The sequence below is a fragment of the Columba livia genome, chromosome 1 (genome assembly GCF_036013475.1).
Source record: "Columba livia isolate bColLiv1 breed racing homer chromosome 1, bColLiv1.pat.W.v2, whole genome shotgun sequence".
Taxonomy (NCBI): domain Eukaryota; kingdom Metazoa; phylum Chordata; class Aves; order Columbiformes; family Columbidae; genus Columba; species Columba livia.
Genome location: NC_088602.1, coordinates 145,198,826 through 145,225,065, shown reverse-complemented (window position 1 = coordinate 145,225,065; position 26,240 = coordinate 145,198,826). Strand labels below are relative to the sequence as shown.

General features: G+C 42.7%; 2 protein-coding genes across 5 annotated transcripts in view; one reads left to right on the top strand and one right to left on the bottom strand.

The window, feature by feature from the left end:
* The first annotated feature begins 8,294 nt into the window (after window positions 1-8,294).
* ETFBKMT (electron transfer flavoprotein subunit beta lysine methyltransferase) lies at window positions 8,295-16,634 on the top strand. 3 transcript variants are annotated; one of them, XM_065035076.1, is made up of 5 exons: window positions 8,295-8,475; window positions 11,408-11,453; window positions 11,585-11,863; window positions 14,870-15,000; window positions 15,705-16,634. In XM_065035076.1, exons 1-5 carry the CDS (start codon window positions 8,352-8,354, stop codon window positions 16,067-16,069), a joined length of 945 nt encoding a protein of 314 aa, XP_064891148.1. In that variant the 5' UTR covers window positions 8,295-8,351; the 3' UTR covers window positions 16,070-16,634. The 3 variants fall into 3 exon arrangements, with proteins under 3 accessions (XP_064891148.1, XP_021140460.1, XP_064891152.1); XM_021284785.2 differs by lacking the exon at window positions 8,295-8,475 and adding an exon at window positions 8,863-11,096; XM_065035080.1 differs by lacking the exon at window positions 8,295-8,475 and adding an exon at window positions 11,081-11,096 and having other exon boundaries at window positions 11,408-11,863.
* An 843-nt stretch (window positions 16,635-17,477) lies between these two features.
* The window catches only part of AMN1 (antagonist of mitotic exit network 1 homolog), a 72,630-nt gene continuing 63,867 nt past the window's right edge, over window positions 17,478-26,240 (bottom strand). For both annotated transcript variants that reach the window (XM_021284787.2, XM_005500323.3), the window contains 3 exons: window positions 24,488-24,544; window positions 21,152-21,263; window positions 17,478-20,603 (listed from right to left, as the gene is read on the bottom strand). In XM_021284787.2, the coding sequence (XP_021140462.1) occupies window positions 20,530-20,603; window positions 21,152-21,263; window positions 24,488-24,544 (243 nt within the window). In that variant the 3' untranslated portion in view covers window positions 17,478-20,529. The remainder of the gene's footprint in view (window positions 20,604-21,151; window positions 21,264-24,487; window positions 24,545-26,240) is intronic.

Sequence of the window (26,240 nt, the reverse complement as noted above, 5' to 3'; positions counted from 1 at the left end):
GAAAAGTATTTCCTGCAATGAATATGCATGGTGAATTGTTTTGTCATTTAGCAAAGACTGCTGCTTTCCTGCCTGCTGTTATAGTACATGTCCACACCATTGCAGTGATGTTACGTTATGAATCTAAAAGCAGTTCTTGCTAATCAAAGCACTAAAGGATCTGTTTTGATTTCCCTGTTAGTTTTTTTAGCAGATGTCTAAATGTTTCTGTCCATAGGTTCAGCCATATCTCTCTGCCACTTATTATTCATGCCTGAGAACAGCACATGGCCTTGAAGTACCTGCTGAGACTTGCTACTGATGACATCTGGATTGTAGCTTTTCTGTGTTGGCCCTTGTGCTATAGCTTAGAAATACTGGAAATCAGCTCTGAGCTCACATGGAACAGAAGGACAGAGATCAAAGGAATTCACTTCTCCTTGAGGATCGTGTTTCTTGGTGACTTCCTTGCAAACCAATAGCCACAAATTATTGAAGCCCGGATCCATGCTGAGCAATTCCAGCAGTTCACATCAAGCACATCCTTTGGAGGTGGGAACATTTGACACTCTCTGCTATGTCAAAGGGCGAGCTCTGCACCTCCTTCGAGGCCAGAATTCTTGGACTATTACTGAGCAATCCCGCTAAACAGTGTTTCCCAGGCTAAATCAGAGACATTGACTTCCTGGCTCTCAAGCAGGGGTAAAGGCAGGAGAGCAGCAGCAGTTTTTTGGTGCCAGGTACTGTCAGTGTGTCCGGCTGCTGTGACTCTGCTGTCAGCCCATGGGTGAGGGCCAAGATCAGGCCCAGCGAGGGGAACCAGCCTGGGAACATGGTGCTAGGATGGCTATGGAAGGGGGGGCAGCTTGGTGGGGCCCATGGACAAGCAGGGCTGCAGTGAGCTGGAGACCAGCCTTGCTGTGATGTCCCTAGTGCAGGGGCTGGCAGTTCCAGGGGCTGAAATGAGCCATGGGCAGGTTGGGAGGAGCCCTGGAGAGGCAGAGGACAAGGCCATCGGGGCCCATTAGTGCTGAACTGAGAAGTGCTGATTTCAGTCACAGAAGTGCTCAGTTTCTTGTTTAGAAGATGGCAGAGCCTGTGTGCTCTGTTATCCTTGGGCTTTTTATTCAGACGGAGGATTAGCCTGCCTGCAGATGCGCCCGCCCTGGCTGCCCCAGAGCTGGTTCATGCAGCCACAGCTGTGGCAGCTGTGCTGCAGGGTCACAGCAATGCTGTTGCTTCCACTCAAGCTGGATGCAGCTGTTTGCATGAAGCCTGATGTCTCATGCAAACCTGAGATGCCAGATCACAGAGTACAGGGTTGGGGATCTCTAGCACTGCCTTCACTATTAGGAGCCCTGGGGCTGTGACAAGGAGGCATCCAAGCGACTCCACATCCAACCTGCCCAGCCCTGAAGGTAGCAGGTCCAGCTGGAAGCAAGAGCCCTCCCACCCAAGCCATGTGGGTGTCACTGTCTCACGTCCTCTGCCACGGTGAAGGAAATTGCAGTGCACTGCCAATGCACTGAGCTTGGAGAAGCTTGAAACGCACAAAGACATTACATATGGGGTAATGTCAGTTTAAGTTGTTCTGTCGGAAAGCCCCATGGATCTGGTCACATGTGTATTTGGAATTTGTTGATACAAAAGTACCAAAAGTTGCCTGTATCCTAAAGAAGAGGTGTGCCAAGTGCTCCTTCAGAGGGTATGCTGCATAAGTATGGGTGGGAAAGCCAGTGAAACTAACACTTTGTAGGATACCACTGAAAACTGATAAGAGGTCCAAGGACTGAGTCATTTTTTTCCCAGTCCCTTCTGACCTTCTCATGCCTCCACGTGCATAAACAGTAACTATTCTGTCCTTGGTCACATTGAACTTAAGCTTCAGCTTGTTCATCACGTGAAGGAGTTGGCTGGTGTTTCCATTCCTCTGAGCACCCTTGCAGTGGTATCACTTGTTTTCTATGTCCTCTGGATACTAGTGCAAAATAGTGAAGAGCAGAGGTCTTGACACAGTGTGACCCTGACTCAGAGCTAACTTGCTTGAGGACCTCGGAACCCTTCCAAGATGTAAGAGCACACATTAGCCAAAAAAAGAGGCTTATTGTATCAGGTTCTTGGCAAACAGCTTCCTCTAGGAGCTCTAGAGAGTAAGCACCACCTGCCTGTCTTGTCTCTGTCTCAGATCTCCATAGTTTCCTTTGTCCCCAGGTATCTGTAAGAGTCCAAATGTTTGGCAGGCTATCATGTGGAAGGTGAAAGGAAGGTTAGAGCTGTTGCCAGACTCCAAGCACCAGTGGGAAAATAAGAAATTTGAACTGGAAAGTCAACTGACTGCTGTGAACTGAATCCTTGTAAACTTGATTTCATTACCTTATCCCCATCATTGATGGCCATTAGTATGATCCTTAAAAATCGAATGATCAGACAAACTATGGCTTCAGGCTTTATTTCCAGAGTAAGCTGGAGCAATTTCACTGCCTGGAGAAAACAAGGAATTAGAGGTTTAAACACAGCAGTGAATCCAGCCTGCCTGGCAACAAAGAGAGCTAAGCTTGGGAAGCATCTCTTGCGCTAGGGCCCCAGCCCATGGTCGTATTCTCATGCTCCAAAATAAATGTTGGCATAGCTCTGTTGTTTGAGAGTATTTCTGCCTGTCTGGGAAAAGCTAATGTCTAACAAATATACTGAAAAAATGAGACTTGTGAATGACCCTTGATACAACACATGTGGAGGGGATGTGGGACAAAGTCATGTGGGAAAGGCATCCAGGATGGATTTTCTTGTAATTGCAAGTCAACATGGATGAGGGCATGGAGAACACCTTCATTTGAGTCAGGAAAACTTAGGCAGCTACCGGTTGTATGGGGACCAGACTGGAGAGGCTCCATAGTGCCTAAGCAGCCCCTTTCCTTGGCTGCATATTTTCTCTCAGTTTCCATTGTCTTTCTGTCTCAGGGCTTTTCAGGAAAGCACAGAAAAAGCCCTCAGACAAGAACAAAAATACCCCAAATAAATGCTGTGACACCAGGCACAGGCATTGATCAGCTCTACAGTCCTTCCTTCTTCCTCTTGTGCCTCCATCCCACCTTGGGCTGGCTCCAGAGCTTGCCCAGGGCTCGGGGACACCCAAAAGCTTCCTGCAAACAAGACAGGACAGTGGCAGCCAGAAAGCTATTACAGATGACTGCAGTAGCATCACAACAGTACAAAAAGTACGACAGGGATGGCTCCGTTTGTGGAAGACTGGAGGGAGCTACAAACTGTGTGTCCCCCTCCCCCTTTCTCTTTCAGTGCACTAATGCATGTAGTTGTATCACCACAAGTTGCTGGGCCAACGTGGTGGCTGGTGCCTGTGCTGCAAAATTCTTGCTGTGCAGCTAACACCACCAGGGCATCTGATTTTTCAGGGTGTATCTCTAGATGTGTTCATTAGGTACAAATACGTTCATCGGGCTGGACTGCTTTCCATTTAGTTTTCCTTCACAGTGAGGTTTCACTCGTGCTAGCTGATTGTCACAAAATATTGCTAAGACCCAAAACTCAGGAGCCCAAGTATCATTACTGTGAGAGATATGTGGGAGTTAAAATCCCACTAGTTCAAGTAGAGTTTAGCTGTTCAAATACAAGGCTTGAAAATATGTATCCTCTAATTTTAACATCAAAACAAGCATCCAAACAACACACCAAAGGGAAGCACAAACCATCTGACTCTGTGTGTCTTTCTAGTACTCATCTCTGCTACAAAAATGCTCCCATGTCTGACTGTATATGAAGACAAGCAGCCAGCTAAGGCCAAATATGCTTTAATTACACACATGAACAAAAGACAAAAATAAAAAATGAGTGCAGAGATTATAGCTTTCATGTGGGGGACTGTGGTGTGTCCATGAATTCCCTGATGGAGGGTATGGGAACAAAGATTAGCCTTGAAGATATTAAGGACTACCCGTGAGAAAGATGGGAGTAGAAGAGTATCCGAAGACATTAAGGTGTACCCGTGAGAAAGAAGGGACTTAAAGAGTAACATTGACGATAGCAAAATTAGCCAATGATATGTTACTATTGCAGCCTGTAACCAATAGCAAAACCACACATGAACAAGTAAAGACTATATAAAAAAAGCGTTTGTGGTAATAAATGGAGACTGCTGTTTGTACTTAACTTAGTCTATGTCATTTGTCCATCTCAACCGCGACACTTTCAACTTCTCAGTCTTACTATGAAGGCTCTTGCAGTGAATCCTCATATCAGGAAGACCAAATGTGCAGTGGCACAAAGGTCAGATTAATACAGCTTCTCCTCATTTTGTCATTCCACCTCCACCCCCTAAAAAGATGCATTTTGCAGATTCCCCTCCTTACATCCACTGCCAGAAGTTACTTGATACCCTCATCTCTGCCAGCTGCCGCTTCTAACCTAATACAGCTGGTAAGGCAGCAGGGAAAGGTAATTCTATGAAAAACATATCTAATGCTTTTGGGACATATTACAGGTAATGTGTGGTTTGTTTTGTTAGGACATCTATTCTTCAACTGCCAGGGATGTACAGTGATTCTGAAATGAGTAGGTGTGGATTGTAGCTGGGGACACAGCAGAACAATTCAATTGCCTCTCCCTTACCTGGCCAGAGCTCCCATCTTTAATTTTACCTTAGCTACTAGCTGATGTGCCAGCTACATTTTGGTATTGACTTTCTTCCACAGCCTCTGGGTGACCACAAATTGACCTTGATGTGCAAATACCCCTGACTGTAGATATGGAGTTGTCAGGATGCTCTGAAGCCGTCCCTCTTCCCTTCTGTGAATTTTGCTGCAGCAAATTGCAGCAGCTGGCCTTGCAAAAAAAAAGAGGTCTGGAAATTGGGGCTGGAGCTTCAGGTGTGACAGCTAGAAGAGAAGGAGTGAACTGGAGTGATCACCTGGCTGCTGAGCCACAGACCTGCTTTCTTTTGAGTTTAAACCTTTCTGTCTATGAAGACTCATTAGTTGTGGGCTTGTTAATGTGAAGGTAGCTCCTCTCTGCCTTCCCCTTCTCTCTGTCCTTGTGCATTTCTGTTTCTTTGTTGTTAATTGGCTCAAACAAGATTTCCCCTGAGACTTGGGCGGGGGTATCATCAGCTAGTAATCCACTAATTCCCTTGGATACATGGAAGTCTCTTGTGTGCTACTCTACAATGGCATTTTGCAAGTGTTGCACTCCTCCGTGATACACCAAATCGATATTATGTTGTGATCAAAGATGTCCTTGTCCTCAGAGCAAATTCCAACACAGTTATGGTAGCTGGTTGCACGGTATACCATACATTTAAGCAGCAGAAATTCTCAAGATGTCACCATCTAAAGCACAAAGTCTTTGGAAATTAAACATTTTTTTTTTCTCACAGAGAATAGGCTTTGATACTTTGCTGAAGTAATCAGCACAAAGCATGTCCTGGAAGTCTGAGCGGTTTACTCAGGCTTTCACAAGAGGGCTGACAGCTATCATTGGTATCAAAGCTTTCTTATGTCATGCTAGGAATCTATACAATAATAATTAAATCTTGTTAGTCAAATAAGAATGATCAGATTTATGACTTTAGCATCCCAGCCAATGTTACCGGGAAGTGAGGACTTCACCCCCCCTTTTTTAGCGAAGCAATCCCTGGGCTGGAAGCAGCCAGGGAAGGTTGTGGTGGTTTGTGGTTTTTTTTGTTTTGTTTTTGTTTTGTTTTTAACTGCCCCAGTGTGGTGTCAGTCTGTATTAGACAGAAGTGACTTCACTGAGGTTCACATAGCTACTGGGGAATATCATATATCAGGAGTTCAGGAAAAAAAAACCCAAGACCTGAGAAGTTATGTGTTAAAATACCCAATCAAAGAGGCTGAAGATCCATGTGAAAAAGCTTTCCTGTCAGATTTCTCTGGGAACCTTCTCACACATAAAATAAAATGTGCAAAGTAGAGGTGTATCATCACCTGTCAGTGTGCCTAAAGCTGCTACCATGTCCCACATGGCATCCTGAGCTAATGCTGATAAAGATTCTCCTGTTATATATATTACTGAGTTCTTTTTTCCCAGCATAATGATGAGTATCTAGAGGACACAAGGACCTCTGTACTGAATTGCACATTTTGTGCACAGTTTTGGGTATTTAAAGTGCTTTCAATGTCTCACTCCTTGGAGAGGACCAGCAAGAACTGCAGAAAGACTCAAGACCTTTGAAACTGAATGGTTCCTCTAAGCGCTCCAAGAAATAAAGCCCTTCCTGAGCCTAAACCACAAAGCTCCACACTTTTATAGAAGTTTTGAGGATCATGTCTGAGAAGACTGAGCATGAGTTCTGCTTTACGAGAGTAAAAAGCATATAAATATCCCTGTAGCTTAACCTGTCTGTGAACTTCAGGCTCCTTCATGTGGCAGGTGGACACCAGCTTCTGTCTGGATCCTGGCCTCCTCCCAGTGCATCGCCTCCATCCCGGCCTCTCTGCAGCCCAGCATGGAGGAATTACCTTCCCTCAGGACACTGGGGATCACCCACGTTTAGAGAAAAAGACCGGTTTTATAAGCAGCTTTCACACCCCGGAGAGCACATTTTAATTGTACTAAGCCAGCAGATCACTAGATGGCCTCATAACCTCAGCGATTTGGGCAGATCCAGGCTTAGGCTGTGTAAATGCCAGACTTATTCTTGAAAACCTCTCACCGCAAGTGCTGTAGGACTTAACGATCGTCACCCCAGGCGATGCACAAGAGCCTTTTCAAACCGCAGCGTATGAAATATGGGACACTTAGTCCCAAAGGGAAGCTAGAGAAAACCACGTTTGTCATTCTCGTTGTCAGCAGCTGCTTGTATTCCCGAAATCCCGGCAGGTAGGACTGGAGATAGGGTAGAGACCAGGTGGGACCTACTGGAGAGCCACTAATCAACACAGCAAAACCAGCTCCTGCAGGAAGAGCGGCCAGGGGATCGCACCAGCAGACCCACAAGGTGGGAATGCAGGAACCCCCCTCGGCCCCCACCTGGGAGGCAGGCGAGCCCCTGTCCCCGGGATCCCTCTGCGGAGGACAGAGGCCGGGGGAGCAGGGAAATGTGGGAGGGTTTGGTTCCTTGCCCAGCCACCACAGTCGCTGCCTGGTGAAAATGCACTTTGTGGCCTCAGTGGAAACACGGCTGTCTGTCGGCAGGTTGTCAGGTGCTCAGAGCAGAGCTGTGCCCTCGGGAGTCACAACAAAACAGCACTTTAAGGGGAGACCCCTCCCGCTTGTACCTACTGGAGAGGGTTTGGGGAAGAGAGAAGCAACAGCATCTTTAAAGCAGCAGAAATGGAGAGTGTTTCATAGAATCATAGAATCATTTCAGCTGGAAGAGACCCTAAGGATCATTGAATCCAACCATAACCTAACCTAACTCTAGCACTAAACCATGTCCCTAAGAACCTTGTCTAAATGCCTTTTAAACACCTCCAGGGATGGTGACTCCACCACTTCCCTGAGCAGCCTGTTCCAATGCCTGACAACCCTTTCCATGAAGAATTTTTTCCTAATATTCAATCTAAATCTCCCTGGTGCAATTTGAGGCCATTTTGTCTCATCCTATCACTTGCTACTTGGGAGAAGAGACCAACACCCTCCATGCTACAACCTCCTTTCAGGTAGTTGCAGACAGTGATAAGGTCTCCCCTCAGCCTCCTTGTCTCCAGGCTAAACAGCCCCAGTTCCCTCAGCTGCTCCTCATCAGACTTGTTTAGAAAAGATGGACCCGATTCCAAAGCAATGTGATTTCATATTGGGTCCGTCTTTATGAAACACCTTCTGTTAACGGGATAGACGGGGCACAGGGAAGACACACACATGGAGGGAAGACAGTGGTTCAGCTTGGCCAAGGAACAGACCCAGCACTGGCTGGCCGGTCTTTTGTGGCCAGCACCTTCAACAGCTGTTGCTGTAACAAAGAGGTTGGGAAACCTTGGTTAGGCCATAGAACATTTTACGGTGCCCTTGATCTGATGTGCTACAGAAAAAAAATACCAAATTTTCTCTGCTGTCAAATTCGGATGTGTGTTATCACTCCTTTTCCCATGTGGATTTTTATTACCATTTTAAAATACAGAGCTAGTCTACATCGGCGCAACTCTTCTAAAAACTAATTTAAATGAAGCAGGACCAGAGCCAGCACATGACAGTGGTCAGTGACCTGCATGTAGAGAGGGGCAGGCCCGGGCCGCTGCCACCAAGCGCTGCAGTATTGGTAAAAAACAACTTCCAGCACCAGCGAACACTTCAGCGGGGGAAGCTGCCGGGACCGGAGCCGGAGCCGGAGCCGGAGCCGGGATCGGGATCGGGATCGGGATCGGGATCGGGATCGGGATCGGGACCGGGACCGGGACCTCATGCTCCGCGGCGCTGCCGCTTTAAGGGCGGGCGGGGATCCCGGCCCCGATCGGCACGGCTCGGCCCGGCCCCCGCGCAGCGCAGCGGGGCGGGACGAAGAGGCGACGGCGGCCGGGAGCAGCGGTAAGTGAGGGCCGGGCGCTCCTCGGCCCCGGTCCCGCCCCGGCGGGGGCGGTGCGGCCTAGCCCCGGCCTTCTCTTCCCTTACCCCCTGCCGCCCCCCCGGAGGCCCAGCGCGGGGTGACAAACTGGGGGCGCCGGGCTGGGGGCGGTGTGTCGCGGCGGGTCGCTGGTGATCGCGGGGCTGGGTGACCGGGAGCTGAAGAGGGCAGCCTTTGGCCTTGGTCGGGTCTGGCTTCCCCCGATGGGAAGCGTGGGGTCTATGTGGTTATGCCTTGAACGGCACCTGCTCCTTTTTTTTATTAAAAAAAAAAAAAAAAAAAAAAGCTTAAATCACACCTTTTTTTTGTTTTGTTTTGGTTTGGTTTTTTTTTTTGGTCCCCTTTTCCAAGTTCTGCTCACCCACTGATTGTATTCCCAATAAGATGGCAATGCCAGGAGTGTTAAAACACAAGGATATCCATCCTGATGCCTTCCCGCACCGAGCGCTTAAGCTTGGTTTGGCGTTTTGAGCAAAATGCTCTTGGCAGATGTTTCTCTACAGACCATCAATTTTAAAAGAGTAACTAGCGTGACAGGCAATGCAAAATACACACTGCCGAATCGCAGCCCTGCTAATTTGCAGCAATTCATGGGGAAAAAACAGCATAAGGTATTAGCTGACAAGATTTATGTCTCTGATTGATTTCAGTTAACTTCATGCTTCCCCTAGGCAGATGGGGATTATATAGCTCTCTGCCTTCAAGAAGGAAGGCAATCGTTAATTACATTCATTAATTGGATGGACTCTGCTGGATGGCATTCTCAAATGTGGAAAAATGCACATGTATTTATTTGTAATAAAAATTCAAATTCAAAGCCTTTAGCCAGTGGTTTAAACAAAGACTTAACTGGACTGTTTGCCTAAATAGCAAAGTGTGACTGGAGGGAAGGTCACAGCTTAACGTTGTAGTAAGTGATGGAGCAAAACCCAGCCCCTAAAGCAGAGCCCAGCACGTAACAAAAATGCCACTAAAAGTGTATGAACTTTTACTAAAGATACAGACAGATAAAGGAAAAATGAAGTAACGATAAATGAAGTTTTAAGGCTTTGTTTTGTCCTGTTGTCCCTTTGCCTAGTTTTTTAAGGGCAACCTGCACAGTCCTGGATGGTGAAACTGGCCACAACTCTTCTGTTGTGAAAAATCGGCAGGGGTGGGCTGAAGCTGACTTTCTTCATGCATCATTCTGCTTTTTCATGAAAACTACTGCAGAAGAGAGAAAACAATTGCAAAATAGAGAGTGCAGTTTCCCTTGTGTCTGTTGGTACTTGCAGTCATGCTGTAGTGGAAGCCTTAAATGCTTCTCTGGTCGTCAGTGTGTGTGGGGGTTCGAAAGCTGTGCCCTGATGCAAGTAACTGCAAGTTATTGAAAAGAAATTAGAGAGCAAGATGAGGAAGGAGAAAAGGGAATATTAAAGGATGGATGAAGGAGATCTGAGCAGGAAGGCAGGAAAGCAGCTGCTCTCTCTTCAGGCCACTGCTTGGTAAGGATACTCAGAGGATTAGTGTACGAAAGACCCAGCGTCTGCAAAATGTGGTGGGTGAGGAGAAGATGGTGATAGTGATGAAGTGCTCGGTTCACTTTCCTGCTGAGTGCTTTGGCTCTTCACTCTCCATTCTCCTGATTCTTAAATGAGTCTAAACTCTGATGTACCAATCTTCCAGTCTCTTAATGGCTTGTGACCTGAAAGCTGGCCTTGCGTGGTGTCAGAAGGCCTTAGAGTGTGAGCTCATCATCTGAATGTGTCACCTTTTACAAACTTGGCTGTGTTTTTTTTTTTTTATTTTTTAAAATACTGTCACTTTAGACTGCTTGTTTATATAGTTTCTCACAGGGAAAGCATGTTTATATAGTTTCTCACAGGGAGTGGGCTGCAGTGATGGAGGTCTGCTTTCTTCTACGGCTGAGAGCATCCACATGAGACTATTGCACCATAAAACTGACCAATCTGTTAAAATACAGATTCCTTTCATTGGTGCTGAATGGTAGGATGAGGGGCAATGGGCACAGACTGAAGTACAGGAGGTTCTGTCTGAATAGGAGAAGAAACTTCTTTACTTTGAGGGTGCCAGAGCACTGAACAGGCTGCCCAGAGAGGTTGTGGAGTCTCCTTCTCTGGAGACATTCAAAACCCGCCTGGACACATTCCTGTGTGACCTGCTCTGGGTGAACCTGCTTTAGCAGGTGGGTTGGACTAGATGATCCCCATAGGTCCCTTCCAAGCCCAACCATTCTCTGATTCTGTGAAAAGCAACAAACTGGGAATATTCTGATTAAGACCAGTTCTTGGGTTTGTTTATCTGGGTTTTTTTTTGTTTGTTTGGTTTGGTTTGGTTTTCATTTTAGAGCTGGCAGCCTGACAAATCCGAGAGAGAGAGGAAAGTCTTTTGAGGAAGTTCTTCAATTGCTTGCCTTTAAAAAGATGCTTTCATATAAAAGACCATTACAAAACTTGTAATTAATAGCGGCTCTCAAACAACCTACTGATAACCTTTGTTGTGTCCACAGGCCCTGCAATGCCAGAGCCCTACTACAAAAGCTAAATAGTCAATGGAAGAACCTTGAACAGGATTAGTTTGCTGTGTGGGTATCTTCAAGACAGATGGGAGGAAGGTGTTAAAAGGCTGCATGTTTAATTTTTACCTCTGTCAGCTGTCCTGCTAACTGGTTGTTTCTCATGGGATGTGTTTATAGCACTCTCCTGAATGGGTCTCTTGATAGCTTCTTCCTTAAATACCACTTCTTTCAGACTTCAAAGGCTCTTCAGGCAGGGGCAAGGCACACACTCACAGTCACACAACAGCACATGGACCTCTTCTTCCTAAAGCCCTGGTGGGGCATAGCCTTGAAGTCACTGAAGAAACATGACTTATGTAGCATTGTTCTCTTTTCAGGAATTGTCTGTCGTGTGTCGTCCGTCGCTATGAAAAACAACATCGTGTGAGTTTGTTTTGAGCCTTCTGCCTCATCCTCTGCTGTGCTCATCAGATAAGCTGAGCTCTCCTGGGGAGGGTTTGTCCCTGGGGAGACATGGCCTTGCGCAGCTGGAAGCGGCTCCTTCTCTTGGGCAGGCAGAGCACCTTTGCCAAGGCTTGGAGGAGCAGGAGGGGAGGCCCCGCTCTGCGCTGGAAGCGCTGCTGCCATTGGGGCATCAGCAAGTCTCTGGACCCCGAGGTGAGGGCGTTTTTGGAGGAGAACACGGAGGTCACCAGCAGCGGGAACCTCACACCAGAGATACGACTTCGCCTCCTCACCCCTCGCTGCAGGTTCTGGAAGGAAAAACCTGACCTGTGGCCTTACGGGGACCCGTTCTGGGCGATTTACTGGCCAGGAGGCCAAGCCCTCTCCAGGTACGCACCATTCATCACCAAAAAGTCCAACCTGCTGCAGGCCAGGATGTCAGACCTGGCTCTGCTTATAGTAATTCATAGTGATGTGTATTTGCCCTGCGTGAGAGCGCATTATCCATACTCTTCTCTGATTACACAGGAGAGATGCAATCTCTGGTGCTTGGCAGGGAAGTTTCAGCACCTGTGGCATATAGAATAACTTACGGCTCTTTACATTGAAATATGTTTCTTCACTGGTGATGCATGAGTTGACAATGGGGCTGAATTTGGATCTGTGGAAGGGCTGTGCAGTTGCCATCAAAACCTAGCGAGGTGTTTAACTCTATCACTCATTGTCACTGCAAACATGAGGATTGCTTTTTTGTCATACACGTGGTTTGGTGGTTTTTTTTGTAGGAGACAGACAGGAGTGTGGATGTGTGTCTGGTCTGTTGAGAAAAGTAGGTTTATGCTGATGCACTTGGAGTGCTGGTTAGCCTGAATCACTTTCCTCATTTAGGATTTCAGCAGCCTCATTGTCGAGCCTTATTGTGGCTGTCTTTTAGTGACGTCAGAACCCAATTTTCATTTTGGCCACTTCCTGTCAAAATGTCTTCAATGTTCCTGATTTCCAGGAACTAGTTAAGAGTTCTTTTATCCTGTAAAATCCAATCTCTCGCTTTGAACAGCAGATAAAGTTTCTAATTGTTACAGCAAAGAACAAGCGGTCAGACATTCCCCACATGGATGAAAGGGAAGGATCTGAATTGGGGTTTGTTGTTTTTCTGCAAGAAAGCATAAAATAGAAAGGCATTTTTGAGCAGGGTAAGATGAATCTTAAAGTGTGAGTTGATTAGCCTGCCATGTAGATGAACTACAGTGCTCCTGAATGTTGCATAATTGAATTAGGTATCTCTACATTTTATTATCATATTATTCATATGCCCAGATATTTGGGTAGCACTAATAATTATCTGGCATTTCACCACTCTGTTGACTTATCGTTTATGCACTTGCTTTGATGTATTGCGAATCTCAGAAATCAGCTGCATCATCTGGAGAAGTAGAAAGAAAAAAGGAGCATGAGAACACGCTGCTTCCGTAACTGTCCTCATTTCACAGTTGGCATTTCTACACCATCAGGAGTCTCCTGTTTCAAGCTGTTCCTCTTGGTGTAATTCAAGACACCCCGTTAACCCAGCACGGCAGACAGCAGGCTCCAGCAGCAGCGTAATGCGCTTTGCCTTGCCAGGGGGGACAGTCGGTTCCAGCTGTCCTAAGTCACCACCGTCATTAGCGGTAACTTGAGAACCGCTCAGCTGGAAACACAGCACTTGCAGCATTGGGCCAGGTCTGCTAGAAGGTCATTGCAGATCCAAGCATAACCCCTAGAAAGGGGAAAGGGAATGCTTTTTTGGAGGTTGCACCCCTGTCCTCTGTGCTGTTGCAAAGCTGGGGGCTGGCCTCAGAGGAGTGGTGGCCTCAGGGGGAGAGTTGCCAAACATCTGAAATGCTGAGCCTCTGAACAGATGTCCTGCCTGTGTGCCCCCAAGAGCATCTGTAGATCTTCAAAGTAGCAAATAATGCTGCAGACCTCATAGGAGAAGGTGCTTCTTCATTAACACTGAATCAGTTTTGCTCATTGGATGCAAACCCACATACTCAAAAGCACCAAGCTGTGCATGTCCAAGCTGTCTGGTAGGGTTCCATGTGATGACATGTAGGACAAGAGGCATGGGATGTCAGGCCTTCCTCATGTCTCCTGGGTTTCTGATCTGGGTATTTTGTAGCTTCAGTCCTGGTCTCAACCTTCCTGCTATCATCTCGTAATGGCTCACACTGGTTATTTTGACGGTAGGTTGTCTTTTGTTCTCCCAGCCTGGGCCCCTAGGAATCTGTATAAAAATGTGCTGGGATCTAGGTACCATTAACACTTGACATTCTTATTAGGCCTCCTTCTGCCATTCCTGATGGTGCTTTCAGGCCCAGACATTTCCACCCATCCATTTGCCATTTACACCGATCTTCACATTTCCATTACAGTTGTCTGCATTGGAACCCACCTGCAAAAGCTCTGCTCACCAGTAGCCCAGCGTGAGGAGTCAGCCATCACCCTCCACGCTGGAAGACAACACAAACGAAGAATCCTCTCCTGTTTCTACTCTATAGCAATTGGTAGTAAATTTATGGCAACTGCAGTAATTTATGTCACCTCATGCTCTTCCCCATCACTTTGGGACTTTTCCTTTGCAGAAGATTGAACTTCAAGGCAATTGTTAAAGTCCTGAACCCTCAGTAACAGTTGTATGATTTGTAGCATTTAACAGTAACTGCTGCTTGTCTTCTGCTGGTTCCTCTCATTTCCCAGCCTAGAGGTTTTTGCTTGTTGATTCCTCAGGCAGGTGTCAGCAACTAGATGAAGACGCTCTTTTTGCTCACTGCTTCTCTATTCTCATTTTCTTCTTGCCACTCAGGAGCAACATTAAACAGACTAGAAGAATTTGCATCTGTGTCTGCACAGCTCAGGAAAAGAGGAGAAATTCCCCTTCTTCCAAGCAGTTGCACAAGCAGTGTTTTAGATCAATGGGTAGAAGTCTTGTCTTTTGATGGGTACAACATTCTCTGCGAATACATCTTCACATTTCTTCAGTCAGATTCCTTTTAATTTCTACAAATCTTTACATCCTTATTTCTGATACCAAGCATTTTAGTCACCTTGCAGTTTGTGTCCATTTTTATTAGATAAGCTCACCTGTCAGAGAAGGAGCTGATTGAAGTAAAATGTTGCTTACTTGGCTGGATTTCTTCTTCTTTGGGGAATGAGAACTAAGGAAGAAAGATGATGGTTCTTAATTTTTAAATCAGCAGAGGCACATAAGGAGCTATGTACCAGCTGCACACGTGCAACACTGTTTTTAAGATACCATGCTTCATTACATGTATGATGTGAACTCTTCTGTAGTGTAATGCAAAACTGAGAAATGTGCATAATCTTGTTAATTGCTTTAACAGTTTTTTTCTTTTCAGGTACATTTTAGATAATCCACGTGTTGTTAAAGGACGGTCAGTTTTGGATCTTGGAAGTGGATGTGGAGCAACAGCAATAGCTGCTGTGATGAGTGGTGCATCACAAGTCCTTGCTAATGACATCGACCCTAGTAAGGCCTTTTTTTTTCATCTCTGTGTGAAGATATTTATTATTTTTTAAAGGACATTTACAGTGGCTTTTCTTTGCTGCATTTGTGAGAAATTCAGGTTCTAAACAGACTTCTAAGAATGCTTAAAAGGTAAATGGATTTTGCCAGCATCCCTTGCATCGAGTATATTTCCATAGCTCCTTAGAAAGAAGAAAATGCAAAGGTTCTCTCAAATGCTTCCTCTGCACCATCATGGCTGGTTTGGAAGAGAACTCTAAGCGCAGGCAGCAAGCTGGCTTCTCTGCAGGACCATGGCATTCTCCTGCACTTTATTATATTAGGGCCTAGATTTTTGCCTTTTTCCCCCCAGATTTTTTTTTCCCATAATTGACTTACAAATTCAGTTTATTCATAATTTAATTTTTCCTTGGCTAAGAAGGAAGTATATCTATAGATTAAGGCAGTTGGATATTTTGGTTCAATGATTCCATGACTGGTTTCCGTTGGTATTGATGCCAGGAATAGTTCTTGCCAGTGTGCAATGAAGATAAAATTGCATCACATTATGCCAGATTTTGACCCATAATGAAAACTGTGGGAAGTCCCTAGATAAGAGAAACAAAAATATTTAGATGAAACTGAAAGATTTGTCAAGGAAACTTGTAAGAAAGCTGAATGGCAGAATCCTAAAATGTAATTTTCATTCTACTTTGACTCTTCTTCAGTTGCAGGAATGGCAATGATCTTGAACTGTGAACTGAACCACCTGAATCCCTTCCCCATCACTATTAAGAACATCATTAATTCAGAGGCTGGAAACTGGGACCTCATTGTTCTAGGAGATATGTTTTATGATGAACAACTTGCTGATGGTCTCCATCACTGGCTGAGGAAATGCATCAGAATACAGCAAACTGAAGTGCTGATTGGTGACCCTGGCAGGCATCAGTTTTTAAGCCACAGTATTCACAGTCAATTGCACAAAGTTATTGAATATTCACTTCCCGAGTATACTAGACAAGAAAACAATGGATTAACATCAAGTATCGTCTGGAGTTACCAGCCCTCAAATAGCTTAGAAAGTTGTTGAAGCTGTCTTTCTTAGTGAATTTTGTCTCACTTCGTTGGCTTTTTTGTAAGTATGTAAAATAAAAATGGGAATTAAACATGGGACGTACCTGTTGATGGGAAGTAGATTACCTTCACTGTACTGATTTCAGTCATACTCACTGAGGCTTTTGCTCCATTTGAGGTACAACCTACATGCAAACTGTATTCAAAGGGGCTTACACTGAAATGCAAATCCAAAACCAAGCTACATGTAGGAGTTTGCATGCTTGCTGTTTTTCATGTAAATTCATGTATCAGTCTTGCTCTCTGATGTGATTGTGAAATGTTTTAGACATCCAGCATACCGCTGTGGGGAGAGGAAGAAGGTGCCTGAAAAATTACTGCACTGCTTTCACAGACTTTTTTAGCTTATTTACAGAGAAAATTATTGCTGTTCTTCATAAATCTCTCTGCTAGACTATTAGCTCATACTATACTCAACTGAAAGTGCCTTGCTCTTTTTCTGGATCTCTCTTATGAATGTCAAAGTAACTAATGTGAGTCTCCCACCTCCCTTCTATAATAAAAATTTACTCTTTCTTGAAGCTGCCAGAGTGATTATTTAGGAGTTGCACACGAATCTGAAATACTCTTCTTGAACTCCAGCTAAAGTTTTTAGTAAGTGGAAAGTTACTAAATAGCTACAGGGTAACTTTATCCCCTAGAGCAGGGGTGTCAAACCCATTTTCAGAGGCAGCCACATCAGCCTTGTGCTGGCCTTCAAAGGGCCAAACGTCATTTTAGGACTGTAGAAATGTAACTGACATTTGGCCCCTTGAAGGCCACCATGAGGCTGACGTGGCCCCCAGTGAAAATGAGTCTGACAGCCCTGGTCAAGAAAGTAGGGTCAAATGGTTTACATTCACTAACTTTGCAGGGGTACAAAAGGCAATCTATCATCATGGGAAGCTGGTGAGGGATGAAGAAATTTTTCCTTCCATTAGTGTTTCTGAACAGAAGGTAACAAAATAAAAAATAGGGGATGGAAGTTGGATAGAATTATTTTTCTATTCTCTTGAGGAGATGCTGGACAACAAGCTACAGAATCATTCGCAGCTACATCTGTCAAGGAAGAACCATCTGCACGGTAAAAAAAATGCAGCCATTTGAAGAAGAAACCAATGTTTTCAGAGCAGTCTTGCAGGAACTGTCACCTTTAGCAGTTCACTATTGAACAAGCAGTGATGGGGAACTAACAACTGCAGAATGGAACACGCTGCGCCAACAACTATCCAAATACCAGGTGACGTGGTGGAAGCTTATAAAAGTGAAAAAGATGTGGTACTCACTCAGAAAACCATGGTGTTTGAAAAGTAGGAGGTTTAGGAGCACGTTCAGATGTACGTGGTCATAAAATGTAATTTAACAAGTTTTAAAAACAATCCAAATGGAAGACTTAAACTTTAATCTTCAGAACAATAAGTGAATATTCTGCAGTGTTCACCCAACAATTTACAAGGATAACAATATTCAAACAATACATAACATGAAGTGATAAGTGCATGCATTATGTTCTTCTCCCACTTCACTCAGCACTTGTAAACATTTTTGGAAAATAACTGATTTAACCTGAATGAAAAAATATTCCTGTATAGTTACGCTAGCAACAAACCCATAAGACAGCAGACTCAAGCTCTGGCACTGAAGGATTTATCATGACTTAGATTAAACTTTCAAACATAAAAGTACAATGTTAATTCATTGCAGTGTTGTACAGATTTTTAAGCACAAGATGAGGATATACCTCTAAGTTACACATTTAGAAGAGGTTATAGAAGAACATGGTAAATCTACACGTTTAAGGACACAGTATAAGCCACATTTTCCTTCAACATGACAAATCCAAGGTTACATTAGCAAGGGGGAAAAGGACATCTTTGCCAGTGAGGTTAGCAGTAGCACTGTCCCACAGATAGAATTTTTTAAGTGTTCTTTGCTGTTACAGAAGTTAAAGGTCTCCCACCTTTAGCTGCTTAATGTTATTTCCATTTACAATTTTCTGTTTGGATGTAGCAGTTGAGAGTCTGGCAACTATCACCACACTATGTTATAGTCACATGTCTTACAATAACAGACTAAGGAAATGAGGTTTGTTACGCTTGGAAAAGAGAAGGCTTCAAGGGAGGAGCCTGCCCACACCTATGAGGAGGGCTGTTAAGATAAGAGGCAGGCTCTTCCAGCGAGAAAGGGTGTAAATTGAAACAAAATAGGGTCAAACAGGACAGAAGAAAAACTTTTTTCTGCCATTAATATAGTCAAGCAGTGGAACAAGTTGCCTCGGAAGGTCATGAAGGCTCTGTCACCTTCAGTTTTTCAAGAATTGGCTGGATAAAGCCCTCAGTCAGCTGCTCTGAACTGTCCCTGCTTTGAGCAGGAGGTTAGACTAGGAACCTCCCACAGCTCCCTCCCACCTGAGTTAGCTTACAATTCTACTTACTCTTTTTGTAACACCGTTCCTGAAACCAGGGCAGCCTGATCCTTATACTTATTCAACGTGATCAGTGAGTCTGTCAGTGCTGCTTTCTCATCAGCTAGATGGATTAGCATGAAAACCAGTGCAAAACAAATTTATTGCCAGCTCATGTCCAAGAGTTCAAAGGAATGATTTGCCCCAACTGACACCAAACATCCCGCATGGCAAAACAATACACTAGTCTTTAGCCAAAAAAATAATAAAATATGGTTGATTAAAACTGGGACCTAGGTATATACTTACGTTCTTAAGCCTGTATCTCAGGGGTGTCAAACTAATTTTTCACTGGGGGCCACATCAGCCTCACAGTAGAAGTAGTTACATTTATACAGCCCCAAAATCACATTTGGCTCTTTGAAGACAACTACAAGGCTGATGTGACCCCCGGTGAAAATGAGTTTGACACCCCTGGTTTATCTAGTCCACAGATTTGCGGCAATTACAGCCTTCAAATGCTAGTTGCTAACACATCAAAACAAACTTCTGTTTGTGGAAATGGCTATACCTATAGGTATCATAGGAACACAAACATCACAGACCCAAGCCATGGTACTGCATTCAACAAGAATTACAGATTTAGGCACCAGAGTTTGAAAATTATGCTTTCGGTCACACTTGAACAAGTTTTTAAAATGGACTTGTTCTTCCATAAACCATATAATCAACAGAAGAAAGAGACTGTTGCCAGACAACATAATATCCTTTAATATTACCGGATGCAACACATAGTATTATCTTCCATGCAATTTGACCTGAACTTTGAATAGATTAGTAGAAAACTAGTTTATTTCTGCAACACTTAAAACGAGGGTGACTATGGCACGTGTTAAAGTAAACATATTCCTTATGGTTGCCTAAACTCATGGGTACTCAAGTGTCATCACATCCATGTAAGACCAGCCTAGCTAAACCCTGCCACTTCCAGACGCAAAGTATCAACATAGTATGCTACCTGCCCTGCATAATGCTGAAATTGCTAGCACTTAAAAATGTTTCATGTAGAAATCATAGAAGTTTCAAGAAAGCAAATGAACATGACTTATAATTGTGGTAGGACCAGTGCTCTGCCATGTAATAAAATTCTACACTTCTAATTGTTTTTTTTCTTTAATATGACTACAATTGAACAACACATAAATGGTTGTTATTTTCAGCTTCTGGAGGCCACTGGAGAAATAATAAAATGCATACAATAGAACACATACTCAGCTGAATCTCATCCTGAGATTCCTGTGCTCAGACACTGAGTTTGGTCCTGTTTCACTCAAAGCTGTGTTTACGAGGACCAATATTTTGCTCCCTAAAAGGATTTTCATGCAGGAACACAGGCAAAAGCCAGAGCAAATACATATCTGCCATTCCAGACCTAGTAAAAGTACATGGTGAAAGGAGACTGTTTGTTACTACTTAAAATACATTTGCATTGATGTTAATGCCACCTCCATTCACCAGTTCTGGTCGTTGACTTTTGTCAGATTAAAGGTCCAACTTTATTTTTAGTTGTAACTAGCCTCTCAGACTACAAACTCAGAACAGAGACTTACTTAAATTGAGTTTGTATATTACTTGAGTTTGTATATTACTTGAGTTTGTATATTACTTGAGTTTGTATATTACTTGAGTTTGTATATTACTTGAGTTTGTATATGTAGCTAAGGTGCTAAGTAGTAGCCAACTCTGATACTTCAAGGAGGCTGAGCGATGTCAGTGTAATGCTAACTATAGTTTAACTTTCCTCTTAATGAAGTATGATCAGCGACGCAAAGACAGACAGAGCTCTAAGCAGAGACAACTGGGAAGCCCAGACTCACAGGCAAGGACTGGAATGGCGATGGAGGCCTCTGGTGGGAACAAGGAGGGATGCAATCCGGTGTTGCCAAAGTCACCAGCTCTTTCTCAGAGGTGCTTGTTTTCTGAAAGAGCTCTCCCATCTGTAAACTTTACACTCATATGTACATGATAAATAATCAGTAAACAGTCCATGATACTTGCTTGATTTTGTTTGATATGATTAGCTGCTCTAAAACATCTCTGGAACGATCTGCAAAAGAACCAAGGAGCTTCTTGTTATCAATTCAGAATTGTGGTGTTTAGAAACTAGGTAAAGAGTAGAATGATTCCATTATATATCTGCATTTATCCTTATCTTGCTATTGCAATATCACACTTCAGACATACCTGTAGTAATTCAAAACCACTCAGTTCTTTCTCCAATTACATAACTGCAAAGCATCACCAACCAACTGAAGTTGAATTTAAGATAGATCATAATCGCTCTTAAGTTTTGTTTGGTTTGGTTTTATTTTGCATTTTTGTTTGCTTGTTTGTTTGGTGCTTGTTATTGTTTTCCACATCCTACTCCTTTTCCACTGTTTCTTGAATGGACAGTTCCACACTTTGGGAAGGCTGCCGTGGTTCAAAGCAAAACTCTCACCTTGCTTCGAAAATCTCAATGTATGATTATTATTTTATCTATTAAACTATTATTTATTTGGGATTATTTATAAAGTATAGTGTGCTTTTCCAGAGAGCAAGAAGATATTATCAGGAAGTAATTACTCTTCTTACTCCCTGCATGATTTGACCTACCTGTCACCAATGGGCACCCATGGAACAGAAAAATGTGTATCTTCGGACAACAAGTAAGGACGGCTTCCACAGCAACATCAGTCAGATTCACACAGCGTTCCATGTGGATCTCCTGTTATGAGAATAGTAGTAACACAAGCCTGTCAGAGCACTCATATTTTTGGAGGTAAAGCTTTCCTTTGCCCAGTGATTTTCAGAGATCCCCACCCAGAAGAAATTATGAACTCCTATTCCTCTGTGCATTGACCCCGCATGTAGTCCTGTACAGACCAGGAAAATACCCCCAGGAAAAATAAGACAGCTTTTCTATGAAAAGTCAAAACTAAAACCCATAAACCTGAGTTTTCCCAAAACATATATATCTTTCAAGACAACTACGAAAACTCTTCAATGGGATTCTATGGTGTTTGAGTCCCATCAGTTTTCCTGTGACATCCACTCTCCTAGCAGTTTGTGATCCAGAAGAACAGAAGCCAGACTGAATTCTGGGGTTTCCCAAAACAGGCAGGATTCACGAGTCTCTGCTGAAGTTCGTAATCTCTCTCTCCCTCCCTCTCTCTTCCGTTCTTAAAAGAAGTCCAAGAACTTCCTCCAAGACTGGACTAAAACCTGCTCTCTTATTCATTTCTGTGTAGTTGTGTAACTTTTACCTGCTAGAGAAAGAATAAATTTAGAATACATTTTTTCCTCTAAACTGTCTTACATATCAATAAATGTACCAGAAGAAATACAGAAAAGAGACTATCAAATCTTATGAAAATAGGACTTGGGCATGCTAGGGTAAAAACAAAAAAAACCCCATTGTTTTACCGTGAAAGAGAGTCTTTCCAAATTATAAACTCCAAAGACCTTGAAAGAGCACAAATTATAGGGACTTCTTGTAATAAGTGCAACTTTGTACATAATGATGACACAGAAAAGAACTGTATTCATAGAAGCAAGATATACAAAAGCTGATATATGTATAGTTTTGAGTTCATTTTAATAAGTGAAATGTGGAATCTGAATGCCTCTGAATGAAGTAAAAAGACTTACAAATCTGCCTGCTAGTTACAATTTGAGAATTTTAAGACCCTACTTTTTTCACCATGTACCTGACCCTAGATAACTGTCAACAAATTTGCACTTTGATGACATGAAACAGAGGTATAAAGATTGTGACAGACAAGAAAAGGGGTTACACTGAAGAACAGATTGTAGCAAATAATTCCATATTCTCTACTAAATTTATTTTTCTTTTCTTACTGCTTGTAAACCAAGACACCTAAACCATTCTAGCCTTTTATAGTGACAGAACACAACCTTTTTTAAAAAAAAAATTGTCATTCCATGGAAAATGATTAAATGTTGCCTTATTAAAACTGCACAAACTGCCCTGCCCCACCCCAAAATAAACAAATGCAAAAGCACTTAAATCCATGCCTTTTAAGAAAGTGGAAACAAGTATTAAGCACAGGAAAAGGAACAAGCAAAATCCATACTTCAGTCTGGCATGACTGAAATTTCCCATTAGTTCCCCTGAAATCAAAGCTCACCACCTCAACATTACTTTCCTGAACATTTCTAGATGGAGCAGGTCTTAGGCAAGTGACCTGACTCACACAAAAGAAAACCCGTGCACTTTCTAAGAAATAGTAACTACAGTGATGTGATCAGGAAACACTAAAGGTCACAATTTGTAAGCTGGAAATTTTTATTAAAAATAAATGGAACTGTGTTTCTATGATTTGAAGAAAAAGGGCTTACACACAAAAATACAATTCCCTGCAAAATGTGGTCAGTAATAATACAGAAGAGGGAAGATAATACAGACTGAGTAATTATACCAATATTGCTGGAAAATAGTTCAAAACCATCTAGAAACTTTACAGAACCCTGCTCTACTCAGTAGCAAACCCCAAACTTATTACAATATTTGTGTTTTAAGACATATGTATTGAAGTATTTTGAGAGTGACCTCATCTAAATGACCTAACCCAAACCACCGTGATACACATTGCTTTACAACTGTAGGCTGGATACGAGAGGTGTCTTATGAAGACTGTCTACATAGTCTCAGGGTTGCTTAGAAAATCTGGAATCACTGTTTTGCTACAGCTAAAGATGTAACCAGCTAAAAGATAAAGATAATTTCAAGTCACTTCTAGTATCTAAAATAAAAAAAAATTTCTCATTGCTATGGTCTGAAAAATAATAATTTCATCTTATACCACAAGACTTCTTAAGACTAAAAAAGCTGTCCAGAATAGACAAAATCAGATGGAAAAAACCCCAAAATCTAACTGTTCACTTTCCAAATAAAACAATAACAGTTTTACTTTTTCCAGGTTATTAATATTGTCAGTTGACCGAGATGTGGTCTTTTCCTTAGGGTTGTGGTGTGTGTTTGTTTGTTTGTTTGTTTTAAATTAAACACTATAAACTAGAAAAAGTATGACCTGTTTCCCATCTCAGTTCCTATATGAATAGCTTGGATTAATGTGGGGGGCTATGGTGGGTCCATGGATTCCCTGACAGAGGGCATGGGAACAGAGATTGGCCTTGAAGATATTAAGGTGTACCCGTGAGAAAGATGGGAGTAAAGGAGTATCTGGAGATACTAAATTGTACCCGTGAGAAACAAGGGAGTAAAAGAGTAACATCAAGGACAGCAAAATTAGCCAACTATATGTTACTATTGCAGCCTGTAACCAATAGCAAAAAGACACTTGAGCTGGTAAAGACTATATAAAAAAGTGTTTGTGGCAATAAATGGGCACTGCTGTTTGTACTTAAGAACTTGGTCTATCTTGTTTGTCCGTCTCAACCGCTACAGATTCAGAACCAGCCTTAATGGAACTAAAGACACAGAGAGAGATAAGAAATGTACTATATAGACAAGTAGATCATTTATGGTAAGAGGTATGGGATGCCTCTTCTCCACCATTTTACCACTGTCTCTTTACACAAAGATAACTTCAATTTCACAAGTGCTTTCATGAGTTAGAGATTTACCTATGCAGAGGTGCTAACTGATTTCTTAAATCTGTGAAATTATCTACATTACACATTCTGCCTCAGTGTTCAACAGAATCAAGAAATAACTACCAAAAAAATCAAGGGAAAAAGTTAAGCATTCATTTGCATTGATTTTACAGCTCTCTAAAACAACATGAGTTAAATACAGAGAACCAGAAAATATTCAATTCCTAACCAAAATCAGGGCAAGGGTGTACACAAACAAAGGTAAAAGTCAGTCAAAACCAACCTCTCAGCAGTAATACTGATAATAATAATTGTTTAAAATGTAGGTGTTCACTTTTGTTCATTTCTTTGTTGTTTGGTTAAACAAGTTACCTTTAAATTCTTTGAACATTTTCCACTCACTAGTGCTGTAACGCCATCATCTGTTACCTAGAGAAAAAAGATTGTTATTAAGACAATGGACTAAAGCTCTATTTTTTCAAACACAGCTATTCGAGAGAAAAAAAAAATATTCACTCCCTGCAGTCATTGAATACACTTAACATTACAATATTTTCTTCCCACTTAAATATGCAGAGAAAATTATCCAAGTATGTTTTTTTTCAGTCTATTAAACGCTGTTGCATTCTACTGCCATGTGATCCAACCTGGCTTTCTATCAGGATGTTCCCAACTGTGTAAGCGCTATTTCTGCAGCTTCATTGTCTCATTTAACAGTGGGTACACTACTACGGTCAGAGCATGAAATCTTTAATTTCTGAAGTTTAAAGCATTTCTGCTCTACCTAGACCAATTTTTCCCTTGTTTTCAGGACTGCTGGATTGCTTCCTGAAGGAAGATTCTTGGGTTGGGGAAAAAAAAAAAAAGTAATCACAACAGTCTTTTATCTGCTGTCTTACTTATCTTGAAGCAAACCAGTTACATAAGATAAATATCCCTCAAACAAGCAGTCTTACAGCAGTTGTCATATACTCGCACTAAAAAGTTTATCAAAGTGACAAGCTACAGACAACCAAGAAGCTATGATTACCTGCAAGAGGGAGGAGAATGACAAATGACACTACTTTCCTTAGAAAGGCAAGAAAGGCCTATTTGTTTGTTTGCTTCTGGGAAGCAAATTCATTAAACTTCCTCCTGGCTTCAAAAGCTGGGTTGGATATCAGATCTGTTACACAGCTTTGTTCATTGAGCTTTTATTAGAAGGCAGGAATAGCCATCATCAAATATACACAATAAGGCTCAGACAAATTTGTCAGCTAGAATCCAGAGACCACAAGCTCCATTTCTGTTTCAAGAGCTGATTATTTCCATTGCACAAAATGTTTTATTGCCTTCTGGCCCTCTAGTGCAAGTCTACTGGACAGAACTGTCACAGAAAGGGTCAGATCAGTGTGAAAGCAGAACGGACAGGAACATCCCAGCATGGAGGCACACAAAAGCCTATAAGAATGATAGGTATTGTCAGTACCTAGCTTTGCAGGTCATCAAGATGACAGCACATTTAGCTCCTCAAGACACCCAGACCAGGAGACAAAAGGCAGTAAATGAGTAAGTTCTAATAATTCCCATTGGTGGGAGAGAATGGAGAGATTAATCGCTGATGTTTCGTAAAGGGTATAAAACAGCACATACAAAACCACCGCTTGGTCACCAAACTAAGAGAAACCCGTAACCCAAGTAACATGATGAAGATTTGACAGCCTGTACCCCTTATTCTCCACATCATAAAAAAAAAACAACCTGGATCAGACTGCCCAGTTAGTCCCTGAACAGTGGTGAGACCATCTGAATGCTACTGACTTGATGCTTGTGAGTATATGGTTATGACAGCGTGAGAGCATGAAACCCATTTTGTATTAAAACAAATTCCCCTTACTTCCCTGTATGAGCTCACAGCAACTACTGTGCTTGACTCACATTCAACATAATCACTCACCATCACAGTTAACTGAATGCTACACTTACCATAAGAAAATCCTTTCCCCAAATTATCTTACTGTAATTATGAAGTATGTTACAGTATTGCTGTTGCAGCTGATTTCCCACTTCTCATGCTAAATTCTAAGTGTTGTTAAAACCCCTTACCTGCCTTTTTTGGCATTTTAAATGTCAATTTTTTCCATGT

Coding starts and splice junctions, on each gene's coding strand:
- ETFBKMT (XM_065035076.1), top strand. CDS start 8,352: ATGCTCCGCGGCGCTGCCGCTTTAAGGGCGGGCGGGGATCCCGGCCCC. Junction 8,476..11,407: donor GACGGCGGCCGGGAGCAGCG/GTAAGTGAGGGC, acceptor TTCTCTTTTCAG/GAATTGTCTGTCGTGTGTCG. Junction 11,864..14,869: donor GGAGGCCAAGCCCTCTCCAG/GTACGCACCATT, acceptor TTTTCTTTTCAG/GTACATTTTAGATAATCCAC.